The 22,951-nt window shown below is 46.2% G+C and overlaps 1 protein-coding gene across 2 annotated transcripts; it reads left to right on the top strand.

Moving 5' to 3' along the window:
• The first annotated feature begins 134 nt into the window (after positions 1-134).
• On the top strand, positions 135-22,306 carry hivep2a (HIVEP zinc finger 2a). 2 transcript variants are annotated; one of them, XM_068598717.1, is made up of 14 exons: positions 135-504; positions 635-1,948; positions 2,223-4,102; positions 4,269-4,529; positions 4,760-4,928; positions 5,107-5,188; positions 5,379-7,161; positions 9,227-9,384; positions 14,014-14,189; positions 14,356-14,457; positions 16,526-17,417; positions 17,768-17,867; positions 19,357-19,428; positions 20,056-22,306. In XM_068598717.1, the coding sequence occupies exons 2-14, from the start codon at positions 958-960 to the stop codon at positions 20,746-20,748; spliced, it is 7,359 nt and encodes a 2,452-aa protein (XP_068454818.1). In that variant the 5' UTR covers positions 135-504; positions 635-957; the 3' UTR covers positions 20,749-22,306. The 2 variants fall into 2 exon arrangements, with proteins under 2 accessions (XP_068454818.1, XP_068454817.1); XM_068598716.1 differs by having other exon boundaries at positions 17,765-17,867.
• Positions 22,307-22,951: the final 645 nt, after the last annotated feature.

Here is a 22,951-nt window from a genome sequence, read left to right as displayed (position 1 = left end):
CTCCGACGTCACTTCCACGCCGCTATTTATAAGCCTTTGTGTCTTTTTAGGAACAGCGTGGGCTTGCATTGCAACGGTGACTCACTGAGTGGAAGGAGGAGGGAGGGAGGGAGGGAGAAAAAAGGGGTGGAAAAAGCACAGATGGATTCCAATGAGAAGAAACTAACTGAGCAATCAATGACATTTACATTCGCACATCAGGCGTTATCTTGACAACTTAATGACTCCTTTCTGTACAACAAGTAGATTGTGTTGTGTTGCACTTAGCAGCCAGAATGTTTCATCTCATTGTCCACCAAACCAAGTCGTGGTAAGAGGGAGATGTCAGGCTGTCGGTTCACAGATCATTAATTGATTTGGGGATTTCATGAATGAATAATATTTCATCACAAAACTAATTGGCTTTTTTCCTCTCTGTTGTTTTGCTTCAGGTCTGCTTGGGAAAACTGGATGACTCTTGAAGGGAAAGGAAGAGGATCTTCAAGCACTTTTCTCGAAAGAAAAGTTAGTATTCGCCCTTCGATAATATTCCATGTATTGTGTTAACCTTTGTGTTATGCAGCTATTAAATACACTGTTGACTCAAAATGTGCTCCACAGGCCCAACATGTTTTCTTCTTTGTGTCCCCCCCAGATCACTCAAGGATTCTTGTCTTTCAATGAATTGGACAGAAAAACAACGCACGGCAACTTTAGTGTTTACAAAATGGCAAAAGGAGAGAAACATTTCTGATGTTATCCACTAGACCTCCTCTTTTATTTCCACTTCCTGATTCCTGTTTCCAGCCTGGCTTTACAATCAGTCTACTCAGCGATGGACGGACACTTCCTGTTTCTGTGAACTTCTCGGCAGCCGTCAAAGGTTCAGCTATCATGCCCGGTAGTTTTGGGACCTTGTAACCTCCCCAGATCCCCCACCTCCCCTCTTCTAGCCCACAGAAGAGGGCCACGAAAAAAATGGAGGCTCGTGAATCAGCTGCCGCTGGGCAGAGATGCTTAAGCAAGGAAACAGTGAAGGAGAAAGCGTCTCTGCAGAGAAAGTGGGCGTCCGAGTCCTCTGCTACCACCAAACGAAGCACTTTTGCTGACCCGGAGGCAAAACAGCGGGAGAGTTTGCCTTGCGGTGCCACGGGGGGATCAGCGCCCCAGCAGAAGTACGCAATTACAGGGAATTCTGGGAAGCTGCTATCTGGACCTTCTGCAGTTGGGGCTATGGGAGGTCCGCCATCTCAAGACCCGCAAGGGCCCTTTGCTCAGGGGTTCCCGAGGGGATACTCCTACCAGCTCGGCCAACCGTACCCTCAGCACCCCCAAACCGAGCGTTTCCTCTCAGGAGCCAAACCCCAGCCGGGCCTAGAGCCTCACGCCTGGCCATTTGTAGGCCAGTTGGCCTCGGATGACTTGTACCCCGTCGGACATCCGGGACACTCTCATCCTCACGGGGCTGGAGCAGGGAGGTTTCCCCGCCAGAAATCTCCCAGTTTACCCAGCTCCTTCGGACAGTATTCTCAGTCAGGCCCTGAGCCCGGGGAGGAGGGCTACAGCAAAAAAGAGCAGAAGCCGAAGAAGCCCGGTAAGTACATCTGTCACTACTGTGGCCGAGCTTGCGCCAAGCCCAGCGTCTTAAAGAAGCACATCCGCTCGCATACTGGAGAGAGGCCATATCCTTGCGTTCCCTGTGGCTTTTCCTTCAAAACCAAGAGCAACCTTTACAAGCATCGCAAGTCCCACGCTCACGCCATCAAGGCCGGACTCGTACCTTTTTCAGAGCTGGCCGCGGCCCGCGGCGGGGACATGGACCAGGCATCCCCAGTGGGCGAGGCCGAGGTCCACTCAGATGGAGAGCAGAGTACCGATACGGACGAGGAAGGTCTGGACGGCTCCACCATGCTGACGGACAAAGACAGCCCGATACCGCAGATCCCCTTTGAAGCTGACAAGAACACAGGTCATTTTCCCATGTTGAGAAACATCCGTAAAAAAATGTATATGCATATATTTATCCTCACAAATCAATTGGTGGTAATTGTTTTAATGCGTGAACTGCTTGGTACGAACCTTTTATTATATTTGACCAAGACTCAAAAGGGGAAAAAAGTTAGATTTTGTCAATTTTGAAAAACATGCCAATTTACAATCTTACATATACATGCTCTCTATGTGTACAACTACTTCTGCTTTACCTTTTTTCTATATCACGCTCTATTTTCTTCACTGTCTAGGTGGTGTGGAACCAGCATATGCAGACTCAGCTGAAGAGCTCCTGGTGGGGTCTATGAAAGTGCCTATCCTTATTGTCCCCAAGCTCGGGGGACTCCCCTCCACAGGGATGGAGTGCCCGCCCTTTCAGGACATCAAGGGATCACACCACATGTTGGCATCGCACGCTGGAAGAGCGCATTCACTGGATGACTCCCCGACCATCAAACAACGTTTGGCCCTGAGGCTGAATGAGAAAAAATGTCAGGACTCTGAATCTGTCATGTCGCAGTCCTTAAACCTCCTCAGTCCTCACAGCAAAGGCAGCACAGACTCCGGCTACTTTTCACGCTCTGAGAGTGCAGAGCAGCAGATTAGCCCTCCGACTACTCACGCCAAGACGTACGAAGAGATTATGTTTGGTCGGACTTGGTACTACCGACCCAACTCCAGATCCAGGCAGTCTATAACGGTGGGGATGGCGGGTGCAGACCCCAGCTTAGCTAGCTTAAAGCAACCAGGTGCTATTCTGGACATGGGGAAGATAGCTGAGGATCATGTCTGTTTCAGAGGTGACGTAGGAGTCTCTGGAGATCCCAAGCAGTATCCAACAGGACCCTGTCAAAGCAGTACAGGGCTTCTGGAGCCTCCATCAGATTCTGGGACGCTCATTAGGAGTAACTCCATGCCCAACTCCTCCCCGCCTAACCTCAGTGTCCCCCCTGCGATTCGAGGCAGCCACTCCTTCGATGAGATGATGACGTCAGACGATGTCTTTTACCCGCCGGGGCGTCGACTCAGAAGACAGGCTGCGTTTGAACATTCTGCCAATGAGGCACACGTAGGAGAGGCCGATGGCTACGGACACATGCCCAAGAATTTAGCCTCATCTCTGGGTATGAAGTATGGTGAGTGCAACCCGGGAATCCCCGAGCACATCGCCTACAGCCCATATGGTACTAAAGCTAGTATGTCAGAAACAGCCACCAGAAAAAGGAGGAAAGAGAAGAGTGTTGGGGATGAGGAGGACAGCCCTGGGCATTGTGACAGTAGTTGTAGCGGTTCAGTAGAGATGATAGGGGACTATGAGTTTAAACAAGGTAGTTTCGATGGGTCAAGAGCCACCCCTACGGGGAAAGGCTCTCTTCAGAGCGCTCACAGCCAGTCTGACAGCTTTGATACCTGTGCCAGCATGTGCTCTGAAGACATTGCATTTTTTCCTGACTCTGAGGGCAGGAAGGCAGCTGGGAATGTCATATCAGTCATCCAGCACACCAACTCCCTCAGTCGGCCAAATTCCTTTGAGAAGTCAGAGTCCTTTGAGCAGCCAGGGTATCAGCCTTCAGATAAAGCTCTATCGAGCCAGTACTCTGAACAGTCCGACACAGATATCTTTGAAGATGCATTGAGTCCCGAATCTGCCCTCCTGAGGACAGAGAGCATGGAGCAGCAGCTGCAAAGTGACAGTGACCTGGCTTCCCTCTCATCTTCGTCAGCTGCAGCATCACCTGGCCAGCCTTATCCCATCCCACACAAGCTAGTGCGACAACCCAACATCCAAGTTCCTGAGATCAGGGTGACGGAGGAGCCGGACAAGCCTGACAAAGACACAGAAGCTCCGATGACCAAGGAACCGGAGAAGCAGCCGCAACACGTGGAGGAGTTCCAGCTGCCGCAGAGGAGTGACACACTCGCCCAGATGCCATCGGAAAAGCTCCCACCAAAGAAGAAGAGGCTGCGCCTGGCGGATATGGAGCATTCATCGGGGGAATCCAGCTTTGAGTCCACCTGCACCAGCTTGTCTCGCAGCCCCAGTCAGGAGAGCAACCTGTCCCACTCCTCTTCCTTCTCCATGTCCTTTGACAGAGATGAAGGCCTCAAATCCGCCTCGCCCACCAAACAGGTACCCCAATTATAATTTAGTACCTCAGCTACCCCTCCAGCATTATTATCACAGTTTTCATGACAGTTTTCATTGTATTGGTCCCTACAATGATTCTGCTACATTATTACACAGCTAGTTCTCAGTACAACCACACTGACCAATTGTCTTGGTGATTTTGAATCAGGATGACTCAATGGCATCCGGTGGTGGACCTAAGCAGTCGGAGTTCCTGACGGTACCTGGAAGTGGTCATTCCAGCCACCACCAGCAGAGGGAAATGAGGAGGTCTTCATCGGAGCAGGCACCTTGCACGCTGCCCACAGAGTTGACGGAAATGCGCAGCAAATCCTTTGATTACGGAAGCTTGTCCACCTCCAGACAGGGAGAGATATACTCTAGTGCCTCTGCAATGAAGGATCGCCGACGTGGATATCTTGTCCGACAGGTAGCGTAATAATAAATACTTCCAATTGGAACTCTTGAAAAAGAAACTCCAGGTAATGATTGTTATTTAGTTTGAGCATAAATATGGCTCGGTAAGGTTCAAGGTACAACTAGAAACTGGTGTTGTGTCACTTCATCAATGCATTGTGACTGCGCCTACATTCTGGCATACTTAGTGTACTTTGTGAGTTACACAGAACTGACCAGCTATACTTTCATTCATTTGATCAGGCTTCGCTTAGTGTGTATCCAGAGGCAGTCACACAGGAACCAGGAAGTGCTGAGATGCCAATCAAACAGGAGGTTCTGGAACATGGTTCATGGCCCGGCTCGACGGGATCGCCCCACAGCAGCTGCGATGTGCCCAGTAGACCCAAGAGAATTGGCAGTAGCACTGGTGGTAAGCTTAGCATTACAGCACAAAAACAATATCATGATACCATGTCTTGAGGTCTTTATCTACTCAACAAATCAGGACCACATTCTTGCAATATGTGATTTCTTTTGTAGGGAAAAATTTCACTTCAAAATACTTGTATACATACAGTACATTCTCATGTTTTAATGCACATTTGCAGGGTCTCACCACCAGCACTATCAGCATCACATCCAGCATAGTATCAGTGAGGACAGCCTGCAGGACGAACCTCTCTTCAGCAGGTAAGAAAGTCTGGGTTTCCCTACGCAACCCTAAAATGACTAATAGCTCTTCTTATACTATGATGGGATGAGCAAAGTTCAAGACAAATTGTTAATTACTGCCAGTACTCTTCCAACAATTGCAATTGCCTACTTCTCCAACTGGTCATGGTATTCATAATACTCGTATTCAACCTTTTTTCCTCAATAGGTCCCATCAGCATCGCTTGCAGACTCAGGGCTCTTCATCTGAGGGAGAATATCAAGGTCATGAGGTCATGAATAAGGAAGTTCTCCAGCAGTACCCGAGTGGTCCTCCCTACCTTACCTACCACCAACCCAGTCTGTTCTGGAGTCAGGAGGCCGGTCAGACACCCAGACAGCAGCTGACCCTCCAGGCCCAGCAGCAACTCCAAAAACTTCACATCCGATCGCCGGGCTCCCATCCTGGACACCCACTCCACAAACAACAACCACTTCACTCCCTGCAGCAAATTCACGATCAGCAGCCATACGAAGGAAAATCAGACAAGCCGAGCTCTCAAATGTACCCGGCCTCGTTCTCATCTCGCAGCTCTCCCCTGTCCCAGCAACAACAGCAAAACTGTGCTTCTCTTTCCTCCAAGCACTCCCTGCCCAGCTCCACCACTGCCTCCATGCTTCTGCAACAGGTCCAACCGGTCTTTGCGACCCAGAACCTGGGCTCCCATTCGTCGCTGCCTGGTATGCTGGTTCCTGTGCGGATCCAAACCCATATGCCGTCGTATGGTAGTGTTATGTACACTAGTGTTAGCCAGCTGGTAGCCTCCCATGGCAGTGGAGCACAAGGCGTAGGCTCAGCCAGGCCAGGTGGTGCCGACAACAGCAGGATGTCTCCTTCAGTTGTTGCTGTGAGTGTCAGCAAACCCCCTGGAGGAACTGGAGGAGGCATAAGTGGGGCGGGCTTCAACCTATCACACTTCCTCGGACACACTGATGCCACGGCGCTGCGCTACCCACTCTGGAGTGCTCTAGATTCACTACCGGAGCAGCACCTAAACACAGGGATCCCATTGTCACTAACATCAGGCACCATATCCACCACAGACGCCTCGGGGTCCGGCGTCGGAGGCAGCAAGCGCATGCTTTCCCCCACCAGCTCTCTGGAGCTCTTCATCGAGACCAAGCAGCAGAAGAGAGTGAAGGAGGAGAGGATGTATGGACAGATTGTTAAGGAGATGAGCGCGGTGGAGCTGAGCGGAGCCGAGAGCAGCATCAAGCCGGAGGAGGGGCAGGGCAGAGGTCAGCGAGCGCCTCTGAAGAGTGAGGGATCCATGGACGACTCGGAAAGGATGTCCTCTTCTCCTCCGCTCGGCGACTTCCCCGTTGCCGCCAAGATCACCATTCCAGTCCGATCCTCTGCACCCCACCTTCCTGATGTTCCTCGGGCCGAGAGCTTCACTCCTCCTCTCCAGATTGTCACAGACCGCTTCCCGGTGTCAGGGGGTCGGGACTCCCCAGAGGAGCTCGACGTGGACGATTCAGTCCCGGACCGCGGCTCCAGCCCCCAGTCGATGGCGTCCTCCAGCGACACAGAAGACACCGACGGCACAGATCAGCAAGCGCCCAGTAAAATGCTGGTGCAGCTCGCGGCCAACCAGAGCGCAGTGTTACCCGCAGCAGCGGGCCAGGCGCTGCTGCTCGCGGACGTGGCCGACGTTCATCAGTTCCTCCAGTTCCCGAGCCTGCGCACGACGAGCAGGGTCAGCTGGTGTTTCCTGAACTACACAAAGCCCAACAGCACCCAGACGTCCTTGCACAGCTCAGTCTACAACTCGTGGTGCGTGAGCTCGTACAACCCCAATCCTCTGAACCTCAGCACCAAGGCGGCGCTGGCACTGCTGAGGTCCAAACAGAGGAGGAACATTGATTCCTTGTACTCGACTGCAGCCATGTCGCCACCCAGCTCTGGAAAGCTGGTGTCGTCCGTGGCCTGGAAGCTGAGGCTTGATCAGGTAATAAAATACTCAAACATATGAAGAAAATGACATATAAGTGTGCATGCAAGGGTGCAAATAAAGAGGAATTCCATCTAGCCAAAGATTCTGGCGGTTTCACGGTTTATCACGGTATTTTTCTCTTGAGTAAACACATTCATTCGTTGACGCTGAAAAGGACCACTGATAGTGGGCGGTTTATGTGTCACAAACTGTTGTGTTGTAATGTTTTACCCTGTTAAAATTTGAAACTGGTATCGCATATGAAGGTAGATTTGTGTCTTTTTTACCCGAGCAAATTTCTTGTTTGTAAGTAAATTATCTCCAAATCTTTGCTCTTAATTAAAAAAACGCTCTAAAAAAAATACTCTGAAAAAAAACCTCTCAGAACTAAAATTTGCTCTAAAAAAAACGCTCCAAAAAAAATTGCTCTGAAATTATTTTTTTTTCAGAACTCAAATTTGCACTAAAAGAAACGTTAAAAAAAAACGCACTAAAAAAAATTTCCCCAAAAAAAAATTTCCAAAAAAAAAAATCAGAACTCAAATTTCGAAGAAAAAAAAACGCTCCAAAAAATGTGCTAAAAAAAATTCTCTGATAAACAAACTTTCAACTCCAATTTGCTCTAAAAAAACGCTCTTAAAAAATTGCTTTAAAAAAAACCCCTCAAAACTCAAATTTGCTCTAAAAAAAAGGCTGAAAAAATGCTCTCAAAAAAAATTTCTCTGAAAAAAAAAATCTCTCAGAACTCTAATTTGCTCCAAAAAAACACTCCAAAAATATTGCTCTAAAAAATGTTTTAAAAACTCTCTGAGAACTCAAATTTGCTCTAATAAAAACGCTCCAAAAAAGTTGCTCTGAAAAAAAAACTTTATCAGAAATCAAATTTGCTCTAAAAAAAAAAAAAGCTAAAAAAAAGTTATCTAAAAAAAAACTCTCAGAACTCAAATTTGCTCTAAAAAAACGCTCCTAAAAAAATGCGCTCAAAAAAAATTGCTCTTAAAAAAAACTCAGAAGTCAAACTTGCTCTAAAAAACCTTCAAAAAATTGTTCTAAAAAAACGCTCCCAAAAAAAAATTTCTCTGGAAAAAAAAACTCTCATAACTCAAATTTGCTCTAAAAAAAATCTCCAAAATTATTGATCTAAAAAAAAAAAATGCTCTCAAAAAATAATTCTCTGAAAAAAAAATCTCATAAGTCAAATTTGCTCTAAAAAAAAATCGCCAAAAATATTGCTCTAAAAAAAAAAATGCTCTCAAAAAAAATTCTCTGAAAAAAAAAACCTCTCAGAACTCAAATTTGCTCTAAAAAAACTCTCCAAAAATATTGCTCTTAAAAAAAAAATGCTCTAAAAAAAAAATTCGCTGGAAAAAAAAAACTCTCAGAACTCAAATTTGCTCTAAAAAAAACCTGTCCAAAAAAAATACGCCCAAAAAAAAATTTCTTTGAAAAAAAAACTCAGAACTCAAATTTGCTCGAAAAAAAGGCTCCTAAAAAAAAGCGCTCAAAAAAATTGCTCTCAAAAAAAAAAGGCTAAAGAAATTGCTCTAAAATTTTTAAAAAAAAACGCTCTCAGAACTCAAATTTGTTAAAAAAAATAAAAATAAAAAGCGCTCCAAAAAAATATTGCTCAAAAAAAAAACCTGCGCCCTCAATCCGTTACAAGTGGAGTTGTTGTTGTCGTGGGCGGGGCATGCGCTGCTGAATGAGGCAGGAGTTTCTATTGGTTATTGGCTCGACTGAGGTAAGATGTCATCTTACGCATGCCCCGCCCACTCCGTCCACAACTCAACCAACTCAAGCTTTTCTGATTGAGAGCGCAGGTTTGTTTTTTTTGAGAGCAATTTTTTTTAAGGGGGAATTTTAGTTTTCAGGGTGTTTTTTTTTTTTTTGAGAGCACTTTTTTGAATTGAGCGCAAAGATTTGGAGATAATTTACTTACAAACAAGAAATTTGCTTGGGTAAAAAAGACACAAATCTACCTTCATAATCACACAGCCCTAACTCCAGCACAGGAATTGTAAAAAGGTTATTTCACGGTGCTCCTCTCCTCTCTTTTCTTCCTATTCGCTCTTCCCTCCAGTTGAAACCAGAGCTGATGCCGGTTGAAGCCAGTAACTTCGGGAGGAAGATGAAGGGAGTGGCGTCGTGGGAGCGTTCGAAGGAGGAGCAGGTGGAAAAGGAAGTCTCGGTCAAACAGCCCGCCAACGAACCGACCCGCATTAAGATCTTCGAAGGCGGGTACGTCCTCGCGAGTGGTCCGATAAAGTGACATATTGCGTAACATCAAAGGTATTCTAGCAACCGGCGTGAAGAGCGCCCATATTTGGTCGTTTTTGATGGTGAACGACAGAGCATTTAAATGTAGTTCCTGCCGCTCGCCTTTGCGCTGAACAGCAGATCACATCACACATATTATTCTGGCGCTTCTTTCATCCGTCCTTGGAGACCGGCGGGGTAAGAGCGAGACGGCAGATTGAAAGTCTATTACTGAAAGTCTATATGACGTCTATTTATTTTTTCCCCGTGACTGGGAACACTACCAGAATATACATTGTCTGCTAAATAATTCAAACCCCAATGAGACTTTAAAAGCCATTGATCAAAGGGAAAATGTACAAAGACGTCCTTATGTATCACATACATAGAGATCTTTACGATCTAGGTGTATGATTAGTACGATATCAACAATTTCTCTATCTTCACGATCACCATCTATTCGGTCACTTGTTTGGTTTCTTTGCGCGATAACTCAAAAGGACTTTCGGTCACATCTGGTGCACAGATAGCACTTTGGTCGAGGAACTGTTGGTGAGGTGTTTACAGTGGTTTGAATCTGAGATTTCTAACATTTTCACCTGAAAGTGAAACGACGAGAGACCTGAATGTTATGGAGGAACACTGAATCTATTGAGTGTGACGGCTCTCTTACTCGTATCTTCCATCCTAACTTTTCACAGCAAAGAATAAGGTGTAGCCCTTCAAGCCCAAACCCTAAACCCTCACCCCGAATCATATGTATTGTTTAGGTTGTGTTAAGAGGTTGTATATGCGGATTATATATTAGTATGGATTTTTTCCCTCCATCATGTGGACAAACAGACAGACATATAACCTCTGAGGCGGAGGTAAGCAGAGAGAAATACGACGATGAAAAGCGTAATAAAAAGAGAGACATATATATTTATATATATATGTATTTATTTATATAAAAAGAATATGATCTTATCCTTTTACAGCCTGTTCTTTGGGCTTAATTCGGGCCTGTTAGTCGGGCCAGAGCTGGTAAACACATCACGGGCTCTCGACTCGAGCTGCCTCGCTGTGATTGGACGTCGGCTTTTATTATTCTTGTTCTCGCTTTTATAGACTGGCGTGAAGTCGGATCTGTCTCTCATTAGCTGCGTTTTAAAAGCTGCTTCACGCTGACATCAGCATATGTATTTATTTATTTTATTTGCAGAGAACTAAAGAGAAGTTTCATTCCACGTATTTTATTTTGTTGTATTTCTGAACAAGTGTCTCCCTTATAATAACATAGTATTTGTAGTTTTTTTAAGTTGTAGAATGTGATGATGACCTCAGGGCTTGACTGAAGTCTGCAATATGTGGCCTTGTTTTTTTAAATTGGGGACAATATTGTGATTTATTGGCGTTTTTTTTGGCATTAAGCTTCCTAAACATCCAGCAAACATAAGAAGACAGATACAAAATGTGTGTTGGCAGTTCTTTTCTTCTTTGTACTTAAGTACAAAATACCAAAAGCTGACATTGACAGTTTTGTTCATTCTTTAATTCAATATTATTGGATTTAGATCTCAATTTTGCACATTTTCGACGATATTGAGTCAAGGTTATTGCACAGCTGTTTGTTTAAAATATACTTTTGTATATTAAAGGGATTTCTAAGAAAGACTTCAATTAATTTACACCAGAATTAGAACAAGAATCTTTTATGAGCATCGATAGAGAGAAAGCATCATTCTCGCTGTACCGCAGATGTTTGTTTTTTATTTCACCCAGATGAGACTTTTCCACGTCAAAGCGAGGAGCAATCTGCTGCAGATTTTGATGCAATAAAAACATTTGATTGATTGTAATGAAACCAAGAAGATCCCTCGTTATTGATTATGATGTTATTAAAGTCACATGAAGCTTCTTCTCCACGTGACGGAGCGGAGGAATTTGTCCTGCGTTAAATTGTAAAATAATTGTCTGAAAGATGGAGTTGAAGCTGAGAACCTCGTTTAAGACATTTGAACAGCATCGTAATATTTTATAGTCTTACAGTAGAGCCAAAAAGACTGTGCACACACACACATATAAACACACACACACACACATGCAGGGAGTTATTAAAAGCAGCAGACAGTGAAGTAATTCTATTTTGTCCCCGAAGGACACTTTCAAAGCAATAAGTGGATAAAGCATGCAAACAGGCAATGACACACATGCACTCACATGAACACACACACACGAATGCACTCACACACACACATGCAAGCACAATCAATGTGTGACTTCTCTGTGGCGCTTGAGAGCTTCCGTAGTTTTGAAAAGAGAATCTGCTCCACCGATCTTTCGCCCGCGAATAAAAGACAATAAAACAGAACGATGGTATTTCGATGTCGCGGCTGCAGCTGTGTAAACGTCCGGCCCAGACGGCGGTCGCAGGTATTTCCCACCGCGCTGCAGTGAAAGACACACGTTCCCCCTCAAGGACGCAGACGCTGTTTGATGCACCTGATGTTTGACCCCCTTTAACAGACAAGAACCGCCACGAGGCATGAAGCACCTCAGTGCTTCAAGACTGGAAACGAGCCGCTTCAGCAGCCGGTCAAACTTTTCTGTTACAAGCCGCTCAAGCAGCCGGTTAAACTCTCCGTGAGTCTTTACCTCTCTGTGAGTCTTTACCTCTCCGTGAGTCTTTACCTCTCCTTGAGTCTTCACCTCTCTGTGAGTCTTTACCTCTCCGTGAGTCTTTACCTCTTTGTGAGTCTTTACCTCTTTGTGAGTCTTTACCTCTCCGTGAGTCTTTACCTCTCTGTGAGTCTTTACCTCTCCGTGGGTCTTTACCTCTCCGTGAGTCTTTACCTCTTTGTGAGTCTTTACCTCTTTGTGAGTCTTCACCCCTCTGTGAGTGTTTACCTCTTTGTGAGTCTTTATCTCTCCGTGAGTCTTTACCTCTCCGTGAGTCTTTACCTCTCCGTGAGTCTTTACCTCTTTGTGAGTCTTTACCTCTCCGTGAGTCTTTATCTCTCCGTGAGTCTTTACCTCTCTGTGAGTCTTTACCTCTCCGTGGGTCTTTACCTCTCCGTGAGTCTTTACCTCTCCGTGAGTCTTTACCTCTCTGTGAGTCTTTATCTCTCCGTGAGTCTTTACCTCTCCGTGAGCCTTTACCTCTCTGTGAGTCTTTACCTCTCTGTGAGTCTTTACCTCTTTGTGAGTCTTTACCTCTTTGTGAGTCTTTACCTCTCCGTGAGCCTTTACCTCTCTGTGAGTCTTTACCTCTCCGTGAGTCTTTACCTCTCTGTGAGTCTTTACCTCTCTGTGAGTCTTTACCTCTTTGTGAGTCTTTACCCCTCCGTGAGTCTTCACCTCTCCGTGAGTCTTCACCTCTCCGTGAGTCTCCTCAGCAGAGGTAAAGACTCACCGTCACGGCAGTAACTTCAGACGAACCGATCCGGCTGCCAAGTGTCCGCCGGTTCACTCGGAGCCTCTTTTGGGAGAGAAGATCACGTCTTGACAGAGATGTTTTTTTTTAAGTCTTGTAAAAAAGGATAAGTGGGGCTTCAGGGACGACTGTGGTCTTCTGGTTTTAGAGGAAGAAAAAGGAGAAGCATGAAGCCGCGAGCACTAAACCCGAGAGGTGGACCGCTCCATTGTTTCCCCTTTTAGCTTCAGATCCCTCCAAACAAAGAAATCTTTATGCAGCGGAATTATATGTGCGGGTTGTGAAGAGGTCAACTTTTTATGTTTTATATGTGTAGTAGCTCTTCGAGGCTTTTACAGGTACATTCATGCGAGAGGGAAACACTGAGATTAAAGGAACATTGGAAAGAACGTGTCACAATATAGAGTTTGGTGACATATCATATTTATTTGTCATGTATGTGTGTACACCAGCCAATGGGAAACAAGAACGTGCAATATAGGAAAAGCCAAAAAATATGCTTTTGGATTGCAAAGAGAGTCATGTTTATTTTATTTATAAAGATAAGTCCTTTATTAGTCCCTCTGTGAGGAAATTACAGTATTACAGCAGCCCTTATTCACAGATCAAGTAATATAAGTGAACAGTAGCACAATAATAAAAACACAATTTAAAAATTAAACAGTAAAACACAAAAATAGAAATATACAAATGGAATTAAAAAAAATGTAAAAAATGTGTATTAAGTGTAAAAGTATAAGTATTGCACCAAAAGTGTTATATTAAAAGTGTTATAAATGAATATAAATTGAGGTATTCTCATGAAAAAATGTTGTATTATATGTTGCAAGATGTTTTTTAACATCAAATGTTGTAAAAAAGCTTCTAGTATCAGTTGGGTTTAATTTTATGCCGGCATAAAGCCTAATATTTTATTTAGAAGGAGGTCCATGTGAACTATATTAATCTTTACCTCCGTAATTTATTTTCATTTAAGACCTGGAAAGAAATATCGGTTACACAATTTTCACTATTTTTTAAACAAATGTGGTAATCTTAGTGACAATTTTTCAAGTTAATTCTTCAGAATAAAAGGTCGTCTTAATCATGGCTCCTTTTATTCTGAAAGCAAACATAAGACAACGTTTTATTTCTACATATCTCACAAAAAATATCACCAATGCATCGCCGTTCACGCCCCGTCTCTTGTCTTCCAGGTACAAGTCCAACGAGGACTACGTGTACGTCCGCGGTCGCGGTCGAGGGAAGTACATCTGCGAGGAGTGCGGCATCCGCTGCAAGAAGCCCAGCATGCTGAAGAAGCACATCCGCACGCACACCGACGTGCGGCCCTACGTCTGCAAGTTCTGCAACTTCGCCTTCAAGACAAAAGGTGGGGCTTAAAATCCCAGATCCTCGTGCCTGAGCTGGTACACGAGCTATCCGCTCCTCATCAGACAAGTACATTTAAATGCAAACTAACTAACTACACGTGTGTGTGTGTGTGTGTGTGTGTGTGTGTGTGTGTGTGTGTGTGTGTGTGTGTGTGTGTGTTGTAGGAAACCTGACGAAGCACATGAAGTCCAAGGCTCATATGAAAAAGTGTTTGGAGTTGGGAGTTTCCATGTCTTCCGTTGAGGACACGGAGGCAGAGGAAGGAGGTAGGAAACACAGCGAAACACACATCCCTGTGCTATCTATCTCTGTGAGGACATCCCTTCACCCTAACCTCAAGCACCACCACTGCACAACACTTTACCTCAGACAGGCCGACTGCTGTGGGTCAGAAGGTTGCATCAAACTATAACATTTTATGAAAAAAGTGTTGCAATTATCATAAATGAGTGACAATGGAAATACAATTCCATTGTCATCACTTGTATAAACCTTAACCTAAACCTAATTCTAACCTGACCCATGAAACCAAGTCTGGACCCGCAAACACAAATATGTCCTCGCAACAACTCTAATAGGCAATGGTCCTCACAAAGATGGATGTACGAGTACACACACACACACACACACACACACACACTGACTTCCTGCTGCCTGCAGTGTCTTTGGCTCGCTGCGGTTGCACATGGACAGTTAGTGTAATGGAAAGCAGAGCTCATCCTGACAGCAGGACTCATGTCAAACAACCTGGAGCCACAAAACCGCTTTAAAAACAGAAGAAGAGGAAGAAGGAAATTCATCCTTCCGCCGCTCGTTTGGATTGTTAAAATATTCCCACGGACAGTTTTTAAAGCCACAACTTTGTATTTCCCCCCGCAGTTTACTCAGAAGTAGCAACAAGCGTCGGCTGTTCTCGAGTGAATCAGATGATACGATAATCATCTGAGGATTATTACCCGGGAACATGTGGCGGGCTAAAAGGGGGCGGGGCTTCCCCCGTGAAAATATTCTCCGGTAATAAATCGTCCGTCGCTGGAGGCTGCCGAACAGATGAGCTCGTAAATCTTTACATAACGTTGATAATTAAGCTGTAAATTAGACAAATGAGTTTTGTGTTTGTGTTCGCCGTCGAGCTGCCGGGCGGCTCACGAGGAGACGAGAACGTTTGCTTTTGTTGTTATTTACATTATTTACATTGTAGCAGATTGCAAATTATATATATTTGTTTATATGAAAGATTTTAAATTTAAATAATAAACTATACATCTTGTGCTCTTATAATGTTTTCATGATATTTCTAAAATTGTATCTTGTCATTTTTTTTCTCTCTTTTTTTTTTACTAGTTTCATCTCACACATAATAATAATAATTATATATTTTATTTGTAGCACTTTACAAGGCAAAAACAAACAATAATAATTGAAGAAAAGGTGTGTGTGTGTGTGTGTGTGTGTGTGTGTGTGTGTGTGTGTGTGTGTGTGTGTGTGTGTGTGTGTGTGGAGGAAGTCCAGGAGAAGTTAATTAAATAGACGGAAGAAAAGATCAAAACTAGAGTAATGTGTGATATAAATATTAATTTACACTTCTGTGACTTTGACTTCTCGGCTCTTTGGAGCTGAAGAACTCGTCTTCATCTTCAGCTTCCCAAAACCCCCAATTCCACAAAAAAACCCTCTTCTTCGTCACCATCGTCATCCTCACATCCCTCATGAGGTTGAAGGTCGCTGCAGCTTCTGGCTGTCGAGAAGCTTTTGTCTCATAACTTTGTTTCACGTGTTTTGTCTCTGACTCGTCTGAGCTGCTGGGAGATCCAACGGCTCTGACTTTCACATCCAAACGCTTTCTGTGACCACAAGTTAATCTCTCTCTCTCTCTCTCTCTCTCTCTCTCTCTCTCTCTCTTCCTCCCTTGTTTGGTGGTCGCTCCCTGCTCTTCGGCGTCCTTCCACTTCCTCTACTTTCCCTTTTCCACATCTTTTCTGTTTTTTCTTCTTCTTCCTCCTCTTCCACTTCTCTTCTTTGGTCCCACTTCTTCTTCTTCTTCTTCTTCTTCTTCTTCTTCTTCTTCTTCTTCTTCTTCTTCTTCTTCTTCCTTTTCTTCTCTCTATTCCTCTATTACTTTATTACCTCCATTTCTTCTTCTACTTCCTCTCTTGCTTCCTCTCCTTTTACTTTTTCCTTTTTTTTCTATTTTTTCTTCCTCTTCATTTTCCTCTTCCCTTTCTGTCCCGCTTCCTCTACTTCCCTGTCCTCACTTGCCTCATTGGCTTCTTCTTCCTCCTCCATCTCTTTCTCCTCCTCCATCTCTTACTCCTCCTCCTCTTCCTCTCACAGATCTCGGAGACGAAGGCCAGAGGTCGGAGAAGATGTCCAGAGGCTCCATGGCGGACCACCAGTTCTCGGACGCCGATGACTCGGACGACGACGGCGACGAGGTGGACGACGACGACGACGAAGAGGACGACTACGACGGCGACTCCACGCCGAGGACCCGCTCGCGCTCCACCAGCCCGCTGCCCTACGGCCCGCCCTCCATGTCCGTCACGGCCGTGGCGTCCTCCTACTACCCGTCCCACCGCCCGCCTCACCACCCGGCGTCCGACCTGCTGGGCAACGCCGCCGACAGGCCCCCGCCGTTCGGCTACTTCACCACCGTGCCGAGCATCCAGATCACGCCGCAGGCGCCGCCCGGCGACCCCGGCGCCAACGCCGAGTACCGGCGAGGCCCGCACAGGCCGCTGGCCGGCGGCGGGCTGCTGGCTCCGCCCGCCCCGTCCTCCTCCTCGTCCTCCATGGACGACGACCTCTGCGCCGCGTCCCCGGACCGGTCCTCCCCGTCCTCCCGCCTGTCCTCGCCCGGGCCGGACCGCTCCGGCTGCCCGTCCCCGATCTCCCCTTCCTCCTCGCCTTCGGCCCGCCGGTACCTCTCGCCGCGGCGCGACCTCTCGCCCCGCGGGGCCAGACACCTGTCGCCCCGGCGGGACCTCTCTCCTCTTCGTCACCTCTCGCCGAAGAGGGAGCTCGCGGCGGCGGCGGGGGGCGGCGGCTACAGGCGGGAGCTCTCCCCCAGGAGGGGACACCTCTCGCTGCTCTCGCCGCTCTCTCGGCCGACGTCTCCGGCGGGACGGGACTACAAGCGCGACCTCTCGCCGCGAGGACGCCACCGGGCGATGATCCGGCCCGTCTCTCCTCGCCGAGGCCTCCACCAACACCTCCATCACCAAGGGTGAGCACAGGGTTGTGTGTTTGTTCTTAAATCCACACAAATGTCAAGCCAATTTCCAGTCATTGTACAGTACTTTATTGTGCACAAGTAGCGTGAAAGTCGGGTTACAAGCCGCTGCTACCTTCGGGCTAGCTTGTTGCTAGCTCCCAGCTACCTTCGGTGGTTGTCGGTGAACTAGCAGCATCGCTAGCTGGCTGCGGCGGGGCAGTAACGGCTCGTAACCCGACGGTAGCATACCATGAAAACCAGAAGGTCAACCGTAGTTCCCGGTTGCGATCTTCAACTTCAACGGTGACAGATTTGAAAGAAAACGTTGTGCTGATATTTTCTTCTTGCTGTGTGACCAGCAGCCAGCCGAGCGGGTCGCGCGGCCTCAGGACGAGTCACCAGGGCGGCGTGCTGGGTCCGGCGGAGCTGAGCCGACACCGAACCAACACAGATATGGAGACGGTAAGCTCTTCTATACAACCAGAGGAGTCGCCTCCAGGTGGTCAGGAGAGAGAATGCAGCTTTAACACATGAAGCATAGACTTCTATACAACCAGAGGAGTCGCCCCCTGGTGGTCAGGAGAGAGAATGCAGCTTTAACACATGAAGCATAGACTTCTATACAACCAGAGGAGTCGCCCCCTGGTGGTCAGGAGAGAGAATGCAGCTTTAACACATGAAGCATAGACTTCTATACAACCAGAGTGGACCTACAATGAACACGGTCCAGAAGTAAGAGCAGTTCTTCCGTATATTATCCTGTTAGTCCCAAAAACGGTTGGATTTTGGCCCTGAAGTCGGAATAATTGTATGCAAGCCAACTTCCGCCACAAAAAATTAGGAAAACAAAAAATGTATTGGATTTTTTTTTTTTTTGTAGATTTTTTTTTTCCGTTGACTTTTTTTGTGTCAACGGAAAAAAAGGTAACTAAAAAATTTTTTCCGAAATTTTGAAAAAAAAGAAATCGTCAAAAAGGATTTTTTTGCTCCTGTTTCAGAGAAGGTTGTTTCGTGGACTGACAGTTTTGAACTTCTATACAACCAGAGCAGTCGCCCCCTGGTGGTCAGGAGAGAGAATGCAGCTTTAACACATGAAGCAGAGACTTCTATACAACCAGAGGAGTCGCCCCCTGGTGGTCAGGAGAGAGAATGCAGCTTTAACACATGAAGCATAGACTTCTATACAACCAGAGGAGTCGCCCCCTGGTGGTCAGGAGAGAGAATGCAGCTTTAACACATGAAGCATAGACTTCTATACAACCAGAGGAGTCGCCCCCTGGTGGTCAGGAGAGAGAATGCAGCTTTTAAGGCACCTTTCAGAACCGGAGGTTGTCACCTTGGTGGACTTTGAGACTTTGCTCTCAGGGTGGAGTTCTCACAGTTTTCTTCGCGTAACATTCAGGTGCTTCAGTGAGATTTAGAAAACGTTGTGACGCTCTCGCTGCGGTCGACCTGCAGCAGAGATGTGGGGAAAAGGACGGAGAGGAGAGAGAAAGAAAGAAAGAAGCAGCAGAAAGCGTCTGGCAGGCGGAGCAGCAGCATTCAGAGAGGATGAGGGAATGAAGAGCGAGTCAGATGGACGCAGAGCGCTGATTGAAGACGGGGCCGCTGGGTTTCCGTGGTAATGGGATCTTGGCCGGCGTCGCCGTGGTTAATAACGCGGCTGTTTTTCTTCTTAAGAGCCCGACTTCAAACCCTGCTGCTGCTGCTGCTGCTGCTGCTGCTGCTGCTGCTGCTGCTGCTGCTGCAGAATCATGTTTTAAGCGTTATTCCGGCTCCAGGAGCTGGCGTTCAATTTCCTCAGCCTGACGACCAGAACTCCTCACCAAGGAGCCTTCATTTATGTGTGTGTGTGTGTGTGTGTGTGTGTGTGTGTGTGTGTGTGTGTGTGTGTGTGTGTGTGTGTGTGTGTGACCATGCTAATGAACAGTGTCTCTTCTTCTGCTTCCAGGAACATGGTCTGGTCTCGTCGTCACCACCTCAGCTCCTGTTCAGCCACCTGCCGCTGCACTCCCAGCTGCAGGTGCTGACTCTGCGTTATTTCTATCTTCATGTTTAATTATGTGTTTTTAACAATTTATTTTATTCTATGAAGCGCTTTAAAGTTTGAAAATAGCTAAATAAATCACACAATGGAACTAATTCACACTCAAAAGTAGTGTTAAGGTACTTATCTTATTTTGTACATGTTTTTTAATATGATTTGTTTTGTTCATGTATTTCTATTTTAGTTTTTTATTATATTTTTTTAGCAATTTTTTATTTTATTCTTTGAAGCGCGTTAAAAAAAGATAGTATTGTTGAAAAATAGCTTAATAAATCACACAAAATGAAATTAAGTCATAGATTTACTTTAAAAAGTAGTGTGAAGGTACTTTTTTTTACATGTTTTTAATATGATTTGTTTTATTCATTTATTTGTTTACTCTAAGTTTTTGACAATTTATTCTAAACTATGAAGCCCTTTAAAATAAGATAGTATTATTTAAAAATAGTAAAATATATCACACAAAATTAAATTAATTCACAGATTTACTCAAAAGAGCGATTTTTTTAAAAAGTAGTGTAAAGATTAATTGAATATTTAATAGAGTGCTGTAATGCAGCTCAAAGGCACCATGTGGGACTCAAACCTCTCCGCTCCCTTCAGGTGCGTTCTCCGCTCCCGATGATCCCCATCGGGGGGATCCAGATGGTGCGCTCCGTCCCGGCCTCCGTCACCTCCCCTCTGGGCCAGCAGGGGGCGCCGCCGAGCGCCTCCCGCCTGCTGCTGCTGCACAAGAGCACATCGGAGGACTCCGCCTCCGGCGAGGCCGCCTCCCCCCACGCCACAGGAGGGGGAGGAGGAGGAGAGAGGCGGAGGGAGTCTACTTCACCTCACCCCTCGTCGCAGGAGAGGGAAGGCGGGGGAGGAAGAGGAGGAGGAGGGGCGAGGCCGGAGCAGCAGGAGGAGAGCATCCACACCTGCACCAAGGCCATCGCCTCCCTCTGCATCGAGGAGGAGGAGCTTAGAGGAGGAGGAGGAGCCAGAACTTCTTGCTCTCCATCCTCGCCGTCCAGCTCCATGTCGCCTCCCTCTCCTCACCCGTCGCCTTCCCCCCCGCAAGGTCCCGGGATCCAGCACTTTAGCGGCCTGGAGGTCAGGCCTCACCGCCCGGCGATCTCCGCCTCCCCCTCTCTCTCCTCCTCCTGCTCCTCCTCTTCCTCCCCCTCCTCCTCCTCTCCTCACCCTCCTCCCAGCCCGGCGTCGGAGGCCCTGCCGCCTCCCTCGGCGTCCACGCCGCTCAAGACGGAGAGAGACGGCGGAGCGGAAAGCACAAAGAGGAGCAGGGACGTGTCGTAGGGCGCGAGGAAGAGGAGGAAGAGGAGGAGGAAGAGGAGGAGCGGCGGCTTTCATGTCAGTTTTCTGGGATATTAGGAAGGGATGAAGTGCAACAGAGAGAGAGAAAAACTTTTTGCACACTTGTACACACATATTCTACTTCAGTTTATACACACAAACACACTCTCTCTCTCACACACACACACACACACACACACACACACACACAAAGAGAAACAGCTCTCGTCAAAAATGATAAAAAACGAGATTAAAAGACGGCCCGCTGCAGGTTTTAAGTCGGTTCAACCGGCCTGCACTTCGTATTTAAAGACTCTGGAGGACGACGGCGACTCCCAGCAACAAAAAACACAAAAACAGAAACGTAGAAGACTTTTTGTTGAAGCGGTACGTCAACGAGAAAAGAGGAAGGAGATAATCCGACAGCTACGTGTGTGCCTTTTCTTTCATCTTTTGTTTGTTTTCTTTGCTCAATATTCTGATGAGCAAACCAAGCAGGAAAGTAAATGTAAATACATATTTACTATCACGTATCAGCTTTGTAATAAATGCAATCCCCTCCATCCCTCCTTCCCTTTCCTTCCCTCCTCCCTCCTTCCCCTCCCTCACTTCCTGTGTTTCTTTTCTCTTTTTGGACACCTTAAAGTCTCGACAAGCGATGTGAAGTTTATGGATATTACTATTACGTACGGTTGCACTAAAAAACATATTTTTATATGAGTGAAATAAAAAAAAATTGCTTTTTTTTCGTGTACAGCGGCAATTCTATAATACTATTTATTATTGTTACCATGTTTCATAAAATTGTACATTTTTTCTTAAATGTCGTGGATGCCTTTTTCTATGTGAAGCATGGAGGTTTTGCTAAGCTCACATTAGGGCGAGGACGTGTACACTGTAAACGCTTTACATGTGAGATATTTATGTATATGTCTACGTGGAGCTGTAACCACATAGAAGTAAGATTTACCAGAATATTTACCCAGCATATGAATACATGCGTATATAGAATCTATCTACCTGTCTATCTATCTGTCATCTGCACTTAACATTTAGAGACACATTCACAGGGTTTTGCTCTTCGCGTGTATCTTTCCTCCGCTTCGCCTCTCTGGTTGTTTTCTTACTTTTCGTGGTTTTAATTCCCCTTTTTTTATTTTACGATGCTCAGACTCTCAGCATTAAGTGAATGAACACGACGTCTGCATCGAACAGACACACAAACAGACACACGCGCCCACAAACAGACACACAAACAGACACACATGCACACAAACAGACACACATGCCCACAAACAGACACACAAACAGACACACACGCACACAAACAGACACACATGCACACAAACAGACACACACGCACACAAACAGACACACATGCCCACAAACAGACACACACGCACACAAACAGACACACATGCCCACAAACAGACACACAAACAGACACACACGCCCAGAAACAGACACACAAACAGACACACACGCCCACAAACAAACAGACAAACGGACATAGGCTCACACAAACAGACACACAAACAGACACACGCACCCAAAAACAGACTGACGCACACATGAATAGACACACACCAAGCAGACACACAAACAGACACATGCACACAGACACACAAACATACACAGGCTCACACAAACAGACACAGACTCACACAAACAGACACAGACTCACACAAGCAGACACAAACAGACACACGCACACAAACAGACACACAGACACAAACAGACACACGCACACAAACAGACACACAGACACAAACAGACACACGCACACAAACAGACACACAGTCACAAACAGACACATAAGCACACCCACAAACAGACACACGCTCACACAAACAGACACACGCTCACACAAACAGACACACGCTCACAAAAAGACACATAGACACACAAACAGACACACACGTTGAAGGTTTAGTCCCACTTCCTGGAAAAAAACCATCTTTGCTTGAATGAAACACTTTTAATCGTTGGATCCCTGAACAGGAAAACATTCCAGTCCATGTAAATATTCAGTAAATATAAATATTCAGGCCCCGCCCCCTCCCTCCCCCTCATCTCTTCTGACATCACATTGTGGCATCGACCCACCGGCGCTCTTCTTTAGTGGCTTTACTTCTGGGGCTGCGAGCACCAAACCTCTGACTGAAGCACCTTATCTACATTTCTTAGGACCTATGAACACTTTTTA

Source organism: Clinocottus analis, unplaced genomic scaffold (genome assembly GCF_023055335.1).
Source record: "Clinocottus analis isolate CAN_PGR_092001 unplaced genomic scaffold, fCliAna1.0.p SCAF_40, whole genome shotgun sequence".
In the NCBI taxonomy this organism is placed as follows: domain Eukaryota; kingdom Metazoa; phylum Chordata; class Actinopteri; order Perciformes; family Cottidae; genus Clinocottus; species Clinocottus analis.
Note: the sequence above shows the minus strand (reverse complement) of the source record. Positions and strands in the feature narration are given on the sequence as shown.

Bases quoted from the DNA above. Each gene is read 5' to 3' on its own strand.
- hivep2a (XM_068598716.1), top strand. From the start codon at position 958: ATGGAGGCTCGTGAATCAGCTGCCGCTGGGCAGAGATGCTTAAGCAAG. The intron at 4,530-4,759 runs GTAGCGTAATAA...TCATTTGATCAG, and splicing joins GTGGATATCTTGTCCGACAG to GCTTCGCTTAGTGTGTATCC. The intron at 9,385-14,013 runs GTACGTCCTCGC...CTTGTCTTCCAG, and splicing joins ATTAAGATCTTCGAAGGCGG to GTACAAGTCCAACGAGGACT.